Source organism: Pyrgilauda ruficollis, unplaced genomic scaffold (assembly GCF_017590135.1).
Source record: "Pyrgilauda ruficollis isolate IOZ18807 unplaced genomic scaffold, ASM1759013v1 scaffold118, whole genome shotgun sequence".
Classification (NCBI taxonomy): domain Eukaryota; kingdom Metazoa; phylum Chordata; class Aves; order Passeriformes; family Passeridae; genus Pyrgilauda; species Pyrgilauda ruficollis.
Window position 1 is genome coordinate 960,680 of NW_024510099.1, and position 16,642 is coordinate 977,321.

Here is a 16,642-nt window from a genome sequence, read left to right on the forward strand (position 1 = left end):
AAGTTTTAGTTTCTTCCTACTGGTTTGATGTACAGCTGTTTGATTTTCATTTTTATTCCTAATTTCCTAAAGGAGCTTTGTCAAGATCTGCAGTATTGCCATTTAAACCTGGAAGTTCAGGCACTTAAAGCCCAGATTGAACACATGTTGACCCTGGTGTCCCTTCAAGATCAGTATAATAAGCAAACAGAAAAGTAAGTATGGTTTCATGAGAGGTGGGGTAAGACTTACATTCTGACACTTGTAACTTGAGAAGACCTATTTAGAGAATTTATTTTTAATTGAAACAGAAGCAAGGTTCTTCTCAAACTTCTTGTTTTCTGGGTTAAGATTGTGTTTTCTTAAGGGAACTTGTCTTGCCCCTTGCTGTTTTACAGAGTACTAACTACTGCACTTCCAGTGCTTCGCAAGCAACACCTGATGTTGAGAGAAGCTGGGTTGACAAATGACTTAAGTGAGACTGAATATGCAGAGGTTGAGCAGCTGATTCAAAGACAAAAATCAGTAGCTTGGGCTGACCAGACTGAAGAAAAGAATCAAAATCAAAACGATGAAGTAGAAATGTCAGCTATCTTTTCATTCCCACAGCTTGTGAGCAGACCGAACACCCCATGCAGTAAGTATATCATTAATTTTTTTCTCTGTTGGAAATAGTTTTACATATCTCCTGCAACAGTCAGATATCATCCATAAACACAGATGTGCACTTCTGCAGACACTGAAGCCGAATGTAAACTTGATTCTCAGACCCACTTTCTATGAAGTTCCATTCCTAATTGGGTATGGGAAAGAAATTTACTTTTGCAATGGCTAGACACACGCTGCAACAGATTAATTCATCCTCTTCTTGTTATAATGTAACCCATGTATCAATGTTCATAGATCCTGAGTGCTATTAAAAATTGCATTTGAATCTTTCATGTGACATTCATGGGAAGGGAATCATAGTGGTTGGTTATAATTCTGTTAAAGTGACTTGAAACATTAAGCAGGTATAGTTTTGTGTAGTTTCTAATAGCCTTGAGGGAGATGAGATTTACTATGAATTACAGGTTCAATTGGAATCAATTTACTACAATATTTTAGGGGTTTATATTTCCAAGAATCAAAGGATTTGCCGTATCTACCATGGAACTGACTTTTGCTATATCCTGATGGTTCAATTTTTTCCCCATAATTCTATATAGCTGGCTTTTCTTCTTTAGCTGTGAAGGGAGTTGCCCTGGAGCATAGTCTGGGTAAAAAGGGATCGAGGAATCCTCATAGGCAGTTCTGATGGATTACATGCCATATTTCACCCTGATAGTGCAACTGCTGTGGGGCTCTGCCTGTGTTTTGTGCTGTGGACAGGGAGCACTCAACGCCCTGAGGCTTTCTCATTACTGCCAATGATCCATAACTGACAGACATCCGTAGGTAACAAGGGAAAAAGAGATAAATACTGCTTCAAAAATACTTCAGCTTCTCCAAAGCTGGTAGTTCCAAAAAGACCATTGACCCCTGCTGAAGGGTGAAATGAGTTCCCTCCTTTTGATAGCTTTCTTCTTCTCTACATCTTGAGAATTATTGTATCAAAACCACGTACTGCCCCTCTTCTCATAAGGAGTGCCTGTGATTTTTGGCATGTGTTTGTGTTGCTGTTGATGGTACCAAATAGTTGATACACAGTGTTTCACTCACTGTCTGCAGCGTGAAGTTCAGACTGTGCTGGCAGTGGGCTGGAGTTGTTTGGCTTGGTTTGTGTGTTTTGGTTAGTTTGAGGGTTTTTTTCATGAGTGGCATTGGTTTGATTTTAGTTTGGGATTATTTTTTTTTTTTTTTAATGTGTGTTTGCTTTTGTTTCTACAGAGAGGAGGAAAAGAAAGTTAGCAGATTTGCATGCTTACACTACTTAATCTGCCCATGTCAGTCAGGGATTCATTCAGCAAGGTTGAAAGCTGGTATTTGTTTTAAGTCATAGGCATATGGTTTTAGATACTGGGGTTTTTGGGTAGAGGTACTCTTTTTTCTGACAGAATAGATAGGGACACTAATCCAGAAGCTCTGTAATATCCTTTGTAACAAAATATTGGTTGTAATGATTTTGTCTTGTCATATGTAGGTTATTGTTGTTGTGAAATTTAGTTTCTGATGCTAGTAAGCTTTGTTTGAGTTCTTGGTTAATCTACTTCTTTTCTACCTTTCTTCAAGTGTTGTGTTGGAAGAGGCCTCATTTGTTCTTAGTGAAAGTAATTCTGAAACAACTATTACTTAAATTGCACATTAACTATTAAAACATAAGCACTTCATTTTATTAAAATCATTAGACATTATTTAGGGGGTTTTCTTGAAAACCTTATGTGTAGGATTTCCAATTATTCTATTATCCTAAAGTTCTTGAACTTTAAGTTCAAGTAGGTAAATGATTTTCAGTTTTCAGCTAAGACTTTTTTCACTTGTAAATGGTGGCTTTGGATGAAGATTATCATAAAAATCTTTTGTATTTTTATGATTTTTATTTGCTTTGTGGTCTTTGGAAGAGGAAATAGGAGGCGTTACTGTCACTCCTCTCCTCCTCCCATTAGATGCAGGATACAACATGACAGGAACAACTGTTCTCCAAATTTTGCAACCTTTATATCAGAAACCTGGACATCCCTCTGGATGCCCTGGATGGCTCAAGATCCTGGCAGGGGCTCGGAGACCCTGCCAGGAAGCAAAAGACACCTGGGAATTCCATCCTAACCTATGGAGCAAATTACCAACCTTGTATGAAGAATTACAAGTCACAAAAGTTTAAGTAGCATAACAGTAGTTGTCACAGGGTGAAAGGTGAAATTTTGAAGAATTTTACTATGGGGGTCTAGGGGGACAAGATGGAGGGATTTGGGCGTTGTCCTGTCCTTCTTCCTTCTAGCTTCCATCTTCTTTGTGATGGTGGCATTTTGGGATTGGTTTAGAGTAGAAATTCATTGCCTAACATAGGTGATAGGTATTGGAACATAACTGTAAATATACGTAGTTTGTAGTATAAAAGACAACACCAGCCCCGTGGGCGGGCAGTGTGCCTCAGACTGACCTGCAGAACAGACCTTGGCAGGCCAGACAGAAAATGTTTTTGATAAGAAATAATAACCTTGAGAATGACAGCTGAAGACATCTGATTTCTTCTCAGCTGGGTTGGGGAAAAGAGATTTTTTAACACAGCTCGGGATCATCTCAGCCAGAGGGAACCCGAGACCTTTAGGGAAAGGTTACCTTAAATAATAATGGTGTTGATACAATCACTTCAATACAAGTGGGGAGGAAAAAAGTAACCCACTTACTAGTGCTTGAATTCTTTTTTTCTGTTCAGCACAAACACAACTAAATAGCTCCTCTTCAATTGTTTGTTTGTTTGATGGCAATGGAATGATTCCTTTCTGTGCAATAGAAGTCTGGAGCATTTAGATTGAGGAAGAGAGTGTACTAGGTCTGCTAGTAACAAATCTCAGGTGTTGCTTTGAACCTATGTTAGCACTTTTGAAAGACAATTTTTGAGGTAATATCCCTCTGCAAAGGTGAGATAGCACTCATGTATAAAACACAAAGCATTATGAGAAAAATGTTCATTTCTCTTCAGTGTAGGCTTACAGAATAAATAATTGCATGTCTTTTGTTGAACTCAGAACTATCTAGGGATGTGTGCAGTATGCATTCCTTATCCAATTTGGAAGTTTCAATCATGAACAAACTACAGGTCCCTCTTTAGTTACTGTGTGTTGAAACTGGGAGGGATGCAGGAAACCATCTGTATTTAAAGACACTGCTGAATTCTGTGTGTTGCAGAACATGAGGCAGTAATCATTGCAGAAACTTTTTTTAATGCCACAAACTTTTGCCTGCAGTTCTTTGAGAGAACCGTGACAATGTTCAAATGCAAATTAATTGTTATTGGGTGTTTTCACATAAAAAATAAGGTCTTTAAGTTAAATAAAATGGTTGTAATCAGAAAAGTTGACTCTCCAAAGGGTCAAAGCAGCTACGTAATTTCTGCAGAATAGGTAAAATTATGAAAGCAGGACCTTAAGGTCATGTGTGTTTCTTTGGAATTGACTACATTTGTTTAACTGGTCCTGAAGAACAAAGTGAAACTGGTAATTGATGTGGGAAAAGAATCTGAAAATGGCAAAGAGAGGGATGGCAAAGGTGAAACGGTAGGGGGATTTATTCTGATTTTGTTGAAAGTCTTCTACAGAAAGAAGTTCTTGGGATATAATTCTAAATACTTTATTATATTAATTGATTTTGATATGGTCTTGTTGTAAGGTCCTTCTTCCAATCAGGAGTTTCAAAATAGCAAAGAATTTCAGCTGATTTGCAGTGATGCCCAAGTCTTTGTTTGTAATGAAGATGACTTCCTTGGAAAGGGTCTCTGACATATTAAATAGTATTAAAGTCATAGTATGGGAGGAAAACATAAAGAAGTTTTCTGGCCATTCATTCAATGGTCAAATTATCAAGGTGATCAATTCTTGTGTATCAGCTCTTGATTTCTAGTGAAAGCTAATTAAAGTTCATGTGCTTTGCCAGAGCACATGGAGGGCTTCACTACAGGAGTTGGCCTCCTTCTATCTTCTTTTTCCTTTAGCCTTTGAAATCTTTAAACACCTTTTGTAAAATTCTGACCTTAATTAGAAGTTAAATTTGTTGCTTTTTACAAAAAATGCTGGCTTTCCAATATCTTCTCTTTTTTTCGACACATACATTAAAAATTTAGAGGAAGCTTGTGTATGCTTAATGTAACCATAAATGTGCAATGTCATGAACAATTTAACTGCTTGTCTCAGAGAAAGCACAAGCTGTGGAAGCAAGTTCATTTAAGAATGTATTTGGGCACCCATTCTTAAGTGTTCATTAATGGGGAGCCATAGAGTATTCAGAGTTCAGACTGATGGGTGGAGAGCTCTGACTGGTACTTGCAAGTATTTCTTTGAATGGGGAAGTTCTTGGCATTGTTTCAAGCATCCCATTTCCAGAAGCCTTACTGTACATTACTACTGAGAGGATGGAATTGATTTATAAGGAAGAAAAAAAAAAAAAGGAATCCATTGCCTTGTCACAAACATTCTGAATCTGAAAAGTCAATTTTTTATTCTGTATGGCAGGAAATATTGAGCTACAGCTACACATAGTAAAAGATTTGATTAAAAGTAGAAAAAGCATGTGCCTTGAATAGGAAAGATTTGTCTTATTGAGCAACTCTTCCATACTGTCTTAGGTGACTTCTAAGTGTTTTTTCTCATGCTGTGTAAAGCAGTACACCTGATCACTGGGACTTGCAAGAATGCAGCCTGCATTTGAGCCTTTTTCAGTTCACAGCTGTTGTTTGTGAACCTGTTGTGAAACTTGCCATCACATTGATGATGCCTTTGGGTCACAGGAATATTAAATCATTGAAATGCATTGACTAGACCTCATTTGCAGTTTGGAATTCCATGAGTCAGTTGTTAAAGGAATGAAAACGTATGATTAGAATTGTAATTTGATCAATCAGTGGTAGCCCAGAAATGTTTATTGAAATGAATATATTAATATTTAATTTCACTTTAGCAGAGCAACCTGCTAGACTTAATTTAGCACAGTTTCCAGAAATAATCCCCTTATGCATGTATTAGCATGAGTTCCAGAAGAAGACAAGTCTTGGGTATTATTTTGTCCCTAATGTCAATTAGAACTAACTCAATTCATCAGAGTTGTTTTGCTGTGAGCTCTGCTCACTTTTCCTGTGACTCATGTTTCACACATAGTGCATTCTGCTTCAGGTATTAGTGCACAGGGCTGTAAATATCTGCTATTGCTCTGTTTCTTGTCAGATAAATCAGTACTTCTGAGTAGTCTTTTGGGACAAATGATACGGCAGACTTAGGACCAAAACCACCTCATGTCACTGGATGGGGGTGGTTGATCAGGGGGTGATGGCTTGATGTTTAATTTCCAAGTGAATCTCTTAAATAGTATCTTAAAGAATTTTGACAATTGTCTTTTATAAACATCAGCTTGAAAAATCAGGTGATCTCTTCTCTAAAATATATTTGGAATAATGTTTATTTTTAAAGAGATTCATTTTAGCTGTGAAAGTACTAGTTAAGGAAATGAAACTTCCAATTTTTTCTTTTAAGCTACTTCATCAAGTTAACTGTGGCTGTTCTGTAAAGCATATAAGTGATTCATTGTTGTACATTTAATAAAAAATATTACTGAATTATGATGATGACAATGCAAAAGATTGAAGTAGCTGTAAAACATTAAGCAAATACAGACTATAAACATAATATCCCTGCCTTATTATGGAGCACATTTGAATTTGTATTTTTTTTTATAGTCGGAGCATGTTGTTTATCTTTCAGTAGGAAAATAATGACAGTACTTAATGATTACCATTAGCCATCCATTCAGGAACTAGCTGGATTTGTCCTTTAAGGAAATTACATGGTTCTCCACTGTACCATCTTCAGTACCATGTATTTAGAAATGTGTGGAAGTAGTCGAGTTTCTGTAGCAGCTTCTGTTGTCTGAGTCCCTTTTACATAAACTTCTCAATAGTAGCTATTAAAAGCACTTGTAGGAAAGTTAGCAATTAGCTTCAGTATCTTGCTTCCTTAGTGAGGTGAAAATAGCAACACTGGCAATTCTTTATTTTGTGGGTCCTAACGTTTTTTCTTGCTGCATGTTTACTTACCTGAGGTCATAACTGTTTGGAGCTATATACAGTAGAACAGGAAGCTGAAGTGGAATTAGGATTTTGGGGTTGTTTTTGTCACATCATGTTTGGTTTGTTATTTAGAAGCCAAGTATTGCTGGTTTGTTTACCTGTTTACTGTGTTAGGAGCAACCTAATATTCTCACAAAAAGCTATGGGAAGAGCACTTCTTAAGTATCTTGTATTATTTCCAACACTTTAATGACAAGAAAAGCTTGCTGTGTTTTAACTTAGTTTTACAATGAGTTTTATTCCAGAAATAAATGGATTTTAAAAATAGATCTTTGTTTTTACTAACAGCTTATATTTGCCTTATATAGAATTCCTGCAACTATCGTTATTAGTTTACTTGTATTACCGTACAAAATGCTCTCCAGTATGATGGAATTCATCAAATTATTTATGTTGGCAGTACTTTTGTGTTCTTTACGTATTTAGTTAATGATTTAAATGCTGGTATTTACAGTTAATTTTAAAATGCTTCCAAAATTGAGGCCTGTAGAAGCTTCTAAAACTTGGCACTCACACCAAAATGTTTCTCCATCAGACTTCCTTCTAGTAACTTTAGGACATTAGCAAAACCTCAGTGTCTTACAGTAAGCAAACTTTGTGAAACTGAAACCTCCCTGTCCTAATGTAACAATGGACTAATAGAATTGTAACCATTATTTTTCCAGAAACAGACATTCAGATGCGTATAAATAGGAGTAAAAACTAATAAATGAATTTTTTAAATGTGCCCTGAGTCATTTAATGGACAGTTATTTCAAACACTAGATTATATAAACCTTATTCTTGTATTTAAGAATATAAGATATCAAAAGTTTTTTGAAAAAAGGTTTGCATTCAATTTTTGGTTGTGATGACTAGAATTTTTTTTAAAGATTTAAAAATTACACTGAGGTATATATTGTACTTACTAAAAATTAAAGAGCAAGTACATAATGAAGCATAGCATTGTTGATAGTGACAGAGAATAGATGTTTTAAATTGTTCATAAATAAGTTTCTTGTTGATTACTAAATCCAACCAAGTCTTGGAGTAATATGTCTTTATCACAGTAGGCCTTTTTTATTTTGGGTGAAGGTAAAGATTATTTGGGGAGCACTCATGCCCTGTTTTACTGTTGTTTCTGTTCCACTGCTCATGGGGAATATCCTGAATGAGTTTAATGTTTAGATTACAATCAGCATCTTGGCAACCTGCTGCATCTCACCCGGTGAAGGCTGGCTGTGGATTAGATGTGGTACAAGATAACAATATATTTTGTATTTTAACAAAGGAAAGGTCCTTTACATACATCAAGTGAGCTGTGCACACATAGATTAATTCACAATTCAGTTATTTCATGCCAGGCAGTCCTCTCAGGCCCAAGTTTTCCATGTACGTGTTTCTTCAAAGCTCCAAGCAATGGAATGGAATTGGAATTGTCCGCACTGCTTTTCCCATGAACAGTTTAAACATTGTTCCTTCTGCCACTGAGCCCCTGAGTGAGGAATTAATGTTTGCTTTGTTTTTTCAATGGTTTCATTATTGAATTAAGTTGTGGCAACACAGAATAGACTTGTGGCCTGTATCTCATTTCCTTGGTAGTTGTACACACTTTGCTACTACCTCTTGTATCCTCCTGGAACAGGTCTAGGTCTCGCTGTGGTCGTTAAATCCTTGGCTGTCCTTTGCAGCTCTGTTTTCTATCTCCTAATGGGCGTCATCCCATCTAGCTGGGTATCCCATCAGGTGGCATGTCTAGTACCAAAAACAGTGCTGGGATTGACCCTCCTTGGCTTTCCTTCATGAGGACTTCACTTGGGCCTTTTTCCAAGATACCTGAATTCTGAGGGTGCTTGGGGAATCGGCTTTTTTAAAGCCTCTTGGCAAATTTGGATGCAACTGGGCAATGAGGTCAACATTAAATGGGACCTGGAAATGGTAAGCAGAGAAAAAGCTACAGCTATTTAAGCCTTGCTTTCTGTAACAAATCAAGATTGTGGAGGTGAAATAATACAATGCATACATGTTCTTAATCAATCTTTGTCGTGTTCAAAGAATGTTTTTGGAGCAGTTAAAATGCCCTAAGTGTTAACACATGAGAGAGAACTATAGGAGCATTCAAGCTGAGGAGTTCAAACTAGCTTTCTTAGTCTGAGGCAAAAATAGAATGAAATTTAGAAGAAATAAATATTTATCAACACTGTTCTAGGAATACCGTAGCTAATTCCCGAGTAACTTGCATCAGTTTAAAAAGCAGGAGTTGTTTTTGCAGTTGAGTTGCTCATAGGCATGAAGTGGGCAATGCAGAAAGAAGTATGAATCTGTGGCTGCCAACTGAAGGGGATCCAATCCATAGGCATTTTAAGGATACTAGGCTTCATTTCTTATATTTGCACTGGAAGTTAAATATAGAAGCACTTGGGGTTTTGACAGCCCTCTCCTGCTCTTGATTTGTTTAAAAAAGATTCTGTAGCTTTTTGGTATTATAACTGTGTAAGTCACCATTTGAACAGTGAGCTGTGTCTTAAAATGATCCTCCTTCACTCAGAGCTTGAGAAAGGCCTCTTCTGTCTTACTTTGGACATTGCCTTTATTACCATTTGCTTGAAAATAAAAACATTATGACACTTCAAGGAAAATAGTTTAAATCAGGATGAATGAGAATGGCCAATTGCACTGTATTGCTTCCTTTATTTTTGAGGGTGGGGGAAGTTGTTAGTCAAGAGCTTTGCTCCCCACAGTTGATATAGTAGGGTGACAGAATCCTAGTAACTTTAACTTCTTTGTTTGCCCCTTTGCAAAACACTGCTTTCTCATTTGCAGTGTCAGAAAATGTTCTCCTTCTAGATGGTTCTGAGTCATTCCTTTTTCAACAGTCTCTCATTATTCTGCGTGGTACTTGCTGGGGAAAAAACTGCTGTGATCAGGAGTCAGCTCTAGGTTCCTGTGATTGTACCACCTTAAAGTATGAGCTTTGTCATGGTGGTGCAATAGTCTTTTCTCTTACTCTTCCATTCCCTCTTGTCAGATCTTAGTTGTGATTATTTCTGTAACCTCTGGGGTTAACTATGCCAACCTATGCACATTTATAATACCTTGAGTGTCACAGCAAATGCCATCTTAGACAATGCTGCTATAGAAATCATTTCACTTACATGATCAAGTTGATATGCATATGAAATAAGGAGTATTTTAATAATTTCTGCTCATGTCTCACTAGGGGAAGAGGAGGGAAAAAGCCAGATGTGAGCGGTATGTGCAGTTAGATGTGCTAACCATCATTACTTATGTTTGCCAGGCACCTCTTCTGGTACACCATCACAAGAAAGGAATAACAATACCCGGCAGGTGTTAGAATACACAGAACCGCCGCAGAAGAGAATGAGGAGGAAGCTGATGGACTCTCCCGTGGTAGCCCCAAGTCCACCTGCCTCCAGCCACTGCAGCCTGCAGCACCTGGAGGATTCTCTGGCCAAGGAGGTGTACCCTCTAGTCAATACTCCAGACTCCTGCAGAAAGCCAGTGCACAGCTTGTGTGCTCAGCCTGTGGCGAAGGAGGCTTTGCACCTGGCAGGCCTGGGGGCAGTCAGTGCCTGCAGGGCAGATGTGCCAGGCAGGAAGGGCAGCATCATGGACACCACGTGTGACGTGATCCCAGAGAGCCACGAAGCTCTCATGAACTCCACGATCGTTCTCTATGAAGGTACAGAGGAAACAGCTGAAATGTCTGCTTACTCATCCGTGAAGGAGTCACAGCCGTGCGCCAGTAGCATTGTACAAAGGTATTTTCCTTTCATGTGGGTGAGAAACATTACCAAGTCATTTAATCCTGCCTGTCTGTACAGCTAGGTTTTTCCATTTCTATCCATTTTATAAATAAACCCAACATTTTGAAAATCAAACCCTCAATTTTGATCAACATCAAATTCAATTCTGCATTATTTGAAAACCAGGAGTATGATAGTGACAACAAATGAAGTTGAAAGCTTATCCTGTTTTAGAAGATATGTACCAAAAAGAAAATACAGCATTTTTTAAATTGATTGTGATGCCTCAGGCAAGTTACTTTGTCTAAGCCTTATGTTCTCTGTCTTTAAAATGAGTACTGTACTTCTCCACATTGTGAAATGCCATGCTTAAAGCTGCCATGCATGTCAGAACTCTGCAAAGCTTTCTCAAATAACATTAATGAAATTAATTTCCAGTTTTGGTTTTCAACTTAACATATATTTGTTTACAGTTAAGAACAAATTTACTTGACTTCTTCCAATAATGTTTTACACAAATACAATTCTTTTATTTCAGACTTGATTTTTCTTCCTTAAGAAACAAAAATTCTGCTCCAGTATTTCAGAAGCCCTCATATATGGCAATGACTTCAGCTGCTCAGAGAAAAAGAAAGATACTAAGGTTAGATTAAACTAACCCTTCTATACAAAATGAATTTTCATTTCTTATGTTCTTACTTCAGTTTTGTTCTAATATTTCAAATCTGAAAACGTCTTATAGAAGTCGTTTGGACCTGCATATGACATGTTCTGATTCAAATATGCTTGAATTCAATTGAATTTTTTGTTTTTCTGGGTAACTTCAGTAGATTTTTTTTCTTTAGTCTTGGTTTAAGAACTTCTGTTTTAATAATTACAAACTAATATAATGTCTTGTGTAGCTGCTGTCTACTCAAAATGGAAAGATGGCACATAATTCTGAAAAGAGAAATTTTGTCATCGGTTAAAAAAAATCTAAGTTTTTTGAGAACGTTCTGCCTTTGCTGGAGCGCATTAGAAACTACCAAAATAGAAAGCAAGGAAAAAAATGTACAGGACAATAGTTAGGTGATCAACTTTGATTTTCTGATAATTCATTTTCAGTCTCATATATTGTGACTTGCTTTTTGCAGTCTGCTTTAGGAAGAACTTTTGTATCATCACTTCTGGTTTATGATCCTAAAAGAGCAGCAGAAAAGTTGAAATTGAATAGACATTAAGTTGAATTATAATTTTTTTGTGTATGTATTTCTTTGGTTGGTTGGTTGGTTGGGGATTTTTTTTTTTCGTTATTTAAACCTGATTAGCTATGAAACAGCTGGTCTTTCTTTTATTTTTTCCTATTTCCAAAAGCAGAAATTGATACAACCATTTTAAAAATCATGTTACAAATGACCCGTTGCTAGACATGAGTGGAGCTGCCACCACACAGGTCTTATGCAGAATATCTCAAGACTGTTGGGACAAGGCTATAGACAGATCACAGGACATGGAAGAAACTTAAGTGCCTTTTTGTTTATTAGCATCTTTAAAAGAGAGAATTCTCCTCGAAGATCAGAGTCATCTGGTCTAGTTTCATGTTACTATTCTGATTGTTATCAGTTACTGTTCTAAACTGTCTTGCTAGGAGGAGGAATAAACTCTTTTGCTCTAGCATGAGAAAAGAGGCACTGCTCACATTTTCAAATAGCTGATTATGAATTTAGCAAAATAAATCAGCTGTTCTCTGAAACCAAGCTAGTTTTTTCTACATTCTCTCTAAGGAGAGGCATGGGAACTTTTGAAACCTGCTTTGTCTAGTCTTAAGGTGAAAGTTCTCAGACAGGCTTGTGAAGTACTTTTTTTTTTTTTTTTGTAATAACTGTGTAATAATTTTAAAGCATGTATATATGCTTATTTCTTCCCAAAAGACTAGATGTTTCTGTTCACCTTGTTTCTTTTGTGTCTCAACCATATTTCCCAGTATACTACAGAAAAATCTCACAACTTCTGTTCCTTTTATAGAGATCATTGTGCTTCTGTAACTTGTCTGTAGACTGAAATTCTTTATGGTTTTGTCTAGCAGTTGGTTATGAAGAGAAGGAATGAAAACACATTTCTGAAGGAGAAAAGCAATGTGCTCTTACTTTTCAGAGTGCCTTCATTCCATTCTCTTCTTTACTTTTTCCCTCTTTTCTCTCCCATGCTTTCCCTGATTCAAGTGGCTCACTCCAGTCATTCATCCTCCTAATGCTAGAATAAAAATGTAAATTTCAGTCATATGGTCCACATTAGAAGTATAATTTGAAACAGCTGTATTTTCAGGATAAGGGATTAGAAGCAAGTCAGTCATAAGAGACTATTTTACCAAATAATGGTATATTCTTATTGGCATAAGCTCTCTTGCAAGAGGCATGCATGAGTAGATTTTTAGGAATGGCACAAGGAAAGTCTTAGTCTTTGCTGCTTGCTATGTATTTCCATTTAGGCAGAAAATTATTATTAAGAAAGTGTGAGTTAGGGAACTATAAAGTGGAAATAATACAATATTTATTACAGGAATAGGAAAAGCCTAGGAACTTGGGACATAAATACAATTAGCTTGTTTATGAGGCTGTCTTGCAGAGTGGAACCGAGGAAGTTTGTGAGGCAATTGCAGAAGGGTGAGATCAGATAGGTTCATAATTTTCACTGTAGACCTTAAGTCCATCACATAAAGTGCTGTGGATAAAATATAGAGGTTTTGGTTTAATGAATTTGAAGCTGTAACAGTTTTCTTGCAGCTTAGTTAAAAAGTATTGTCTGCTAGGAAGCCACCCCCTCCAACTGTGTTGGAGGCTGTAGAAAAGTTATTACAGCAATAAAAAAATGTGATTTCTTCAATAAACACAGCTTGGTCATTTCAGGGATTTTGTAACATGCCTTAAGATTATTTCTTAGTATAATTTGTATGTGATGGCCATCAAACTGGCTTCTATAGTTTCAAACAAAACTGTGACATATTGTCCTGCCTTTGAATACAAGTGCCAACATTAGTTCTTATTTTCACAGTTGAAGCATTCTTGTAAAATTTTTAAAAGGAGAAAGGGGAATAGTATCCATAGATATACATAATAAATTAGTTTATTCCTTGCATTCTGTTAGGACTCTATGAACACTGGATAATATTTGAAGTATCTCTGCATTGCAAGGCCAGAGCCACTGTTAGTAGTGACTGTACTGAAAGCAAACTCCTTTGTGGCCCTTTTGCAGCTCCACCTCGAACACGGTGCTGGGCAGCCTGCAGGCCCCGGACGCTGCCAAGCGCTCCCGGCAGGACGTGCTGCTGAGCCACGCAGCCCTGCGAGTGCCCCAGGGGGCTGGTGAGTGCCAGGGCTTGGGTGGGGGACACTGCCTTTGCTGCCTCAGCTTTAGCTTTGCTATTCTTCTGTTCTGTGCTGCTTCAGTGTGCACTTCTGAGCTCCGTGTTAGGGCATGGTGAGCTCTGTGCACAGAGCAGGGACACAAAACAATTCCTGCTCCAGCTGGGCACCAAGGACAAATGATCCCAATCTCAGCCCCAAGAGCACAAACCCCGTGGGCTGGAGAGAGAAAAACAAGCAGGATGGGAGTGCAGGGGCTGAGCTGGAATTGGACACTGAACTGCAATGTGCACATGGAGCAGAGCTGATCCCAGGGAGAGACCCCGTGAGATATCGTGCATTTTGGGACCATTTGGGTTCATCTTGGGTGCAGCCCTGGCTGGGCTCTTGTGCTGCCCAAGGTGGATCCATGGAGGAGATCCTTGGAATGAATCCCTGCTTTATTCTGTAGCTCTACCCAGCCTCTGCTCTGGGGCAGCCTTCACATGTCAGTTTTTGGTGACCACAAAGGGACAGAAGGCATCACCTTGGTCACAGCAAGTGCAAAATTAAGATTGCCTCTCAATTCATTTTGTCCCTTTAATAGCACGTGTTGCTGTGACAGTGTACTAAGCCATTGGTTTGAATAGTATATCCCTTTTTAAGAAAAATACTCAATGTCAGTTACACAGATAGTATCTAATCAAAATTCCATCTAATATTATTACAATGTTGTTGGGAAACACTTTTTCCCCAGAGCCAAGGTCTTCCACCTAAAATAGTTTATGTACTTGTTGTGAAATTTGAACTTTTTACCAATTTTGTTTTTGCCCAAGTGTGGCTTATCAAGAAATAAAATTCTCTAATTTCCATACCATTTTTTGATTCTTTGCCTTATTTTGCAACACTAAACTGGTTTCCTTTAACAGATAAAAGGTATTTTCAGATATTTATTGGTCTTAAATTTGGCGCTATTTTGGGCAAAAACAGTAACTGAGGCAAAATTATTTTAACATAATGCTGATAATAATATTAACAAATTCTACTGTGTGAAAGTTTGCCTCAATTATATGGCTTCTCTCTGAGGTGCATACATCTTTTCTGATAAAATCAGTTACAAATAATTTTTTCAGCCAATGTTCACAAATGTCTTCGCAATTTTATAGAAACCTCTGCCTTTTCTAGTGCATGGCACTAAGTTGCTTGGCACCTGAAGCAGATTTTAATTTGCTGAATCTGTACAATTTTCCTTCATCTCTGCCTCCTTTTCCTCACTCTCTTCGAAGATATACTTAACGAACTTCTTGGGCTGTCTAGAGGAGATCCAATATTAGTTTTAAAATTTTAGTCTGCTTTTCTTATGAAATAGAAAAGCTATGTGAAAAAACATTTCCATTGTGTGGCTTTTTCCAGTGGGATGGGCAATACACTGGTTTTACAGCACATACATGTTTTGAAGAAAAAATTGCTGTGAGGGAAAGGCTCTTATTCTATATTCATTGGAAATGTTGACGTTGTGTTACAAGAAGCTTTCTGGAAACTGAATATCTGAGTCTAAGCTCTGTCTAACCAGGTCATTTATTAGGCAGATTGCATACAGGGTTATATCAGTATCAATGCCTGCTCCAACAGGCCAGGTTAGGAAGGTACCACTCTTCAATCCTAACTCTGGAATTAAGGAACTGTGTCATGCAGAAGCACGTTTTGAAATGAAAATAAAATTTTGATTATTCAGTGTTGAACTGAATATGAAATAGACTTTATTTTCAAGAGCATGCGTTCAAGAGCAGAATAAACCTTAACCAAATAACTAAGAGAAGGAGTTGTTTTCAGATTAAAAAGACAAAACTTTCTATAATGACATAGTGTTCATTTTTCAATGCTATTCTATAATAAGAAGGATTAATAACATTTTTCATATTTCTACATCTTTTTGTAGACCACTGTGCTTTTTTAATAGCATCTTCTGTCAGTTGAGGGTCTAATCATGGGACTTTGTAGACAATTAAAACACTGGATTTACTGAGCTAAGAGTGATTACATTTTTGCATAATAAAATGAGGTTTTCAGTAAAGGAAAGAAATGTGTAAAAATTCTTAGACATATTCTGAAAAGAGGTCCATGTCAGCTACAGTCTACTTATGTTTATTGAATGTGTGTCTCTCTGTTTCTAATAGCATTTCTTTCTTCACTAGGAATCAGAATGAAGACCAAGAAGCAAGAACAGAATATGCCAAGGAACTTCATTAGAAGCCTTTCTCAAGGAAATGTCCCACTGGATGTTAAAGCAAGGACATCAAAACATCTTTTACTTCGTGTTTCCAAGAAAAAAAATAGGATTTAGCTCTGAGTTCATGCCTATTTCAAGCAGGATTGACAGATAGCAAATGTGAATAGGGTGAATTGTGATTTCCTCTTGTAAATAGTTTTGAGAGTTTCGGGACGGAAATTTTACAAAAGTTCTTTTGACCCCCTAAATTATTTTCATTGGAGTAGCTTCCTTGTGTTAAAGTAGATTTTCATTCGGAAGCAAGTTAGGCAGATGCTAATATTAGAACATGTTCATGCTTAGCATTACAATGCCTTAGATGTTCTTAGATTGTTAGCATCTATGGATGACATATGGAGTTCCAAGAGACAGAAAAATATTTCCAAAAGTTTCCAAATATTTCCTTTTTTTTTTTTTTTTTAATGTCTCAGAGACAAAAATATTTCCAAAAGTTTCCGAATATTTCCTTTTTTTTTTTTTTTTTTAATGTCTTTCTGGTTTTTAGTCTGTTACTTGGTTGTAAATGTTCCTGTTCTGTTTTTTTCAATTTAATTCAGCTGTAAATACATTTTTT

General features: G+C 37.0%; 1 protein-coding gene across 2 annotated transcripts in view; it reads left to right on the forward strand.

The window, feature by feature from the left end:
- KIF18A (kinesin family member 18A) overlaps positions 1–16,429 on the forward strand; it is a 31,560-nt gene extending 15,131 nt beyond the window's left edge. For both annotated transcript variants that reach the window (XM_041484963.1, XM_041484971.1), the window contains 6 exons: positions 73–194; positions 378–616; positions 10,011–10,494; positions 11,018–11,122; positions 13,711–13,820; positions 15,995–16,429. In XM_041484963.1, coding sequence (XP_041340897.1) covers positions 73–194; positions 378–616; positions 10,011–10,494; positions 11,018–11,122; positions 13,711–13,820; positions 15,995–16,143 — 1,209 coding nt within the window. In that variant the 3' untranslated portion in view covers positions 16,144–16,429. The remainder of the gene's footprint in view (positions 1–72; positions 195–377; positions 617–10,010; positions 10,495–11,017; positions 11,123–13,710; positions 13,821–15,994) is intronic.
- The last annotated feature ends 213 nt before the right edge of the window (positions 16,430–16,642 follow it).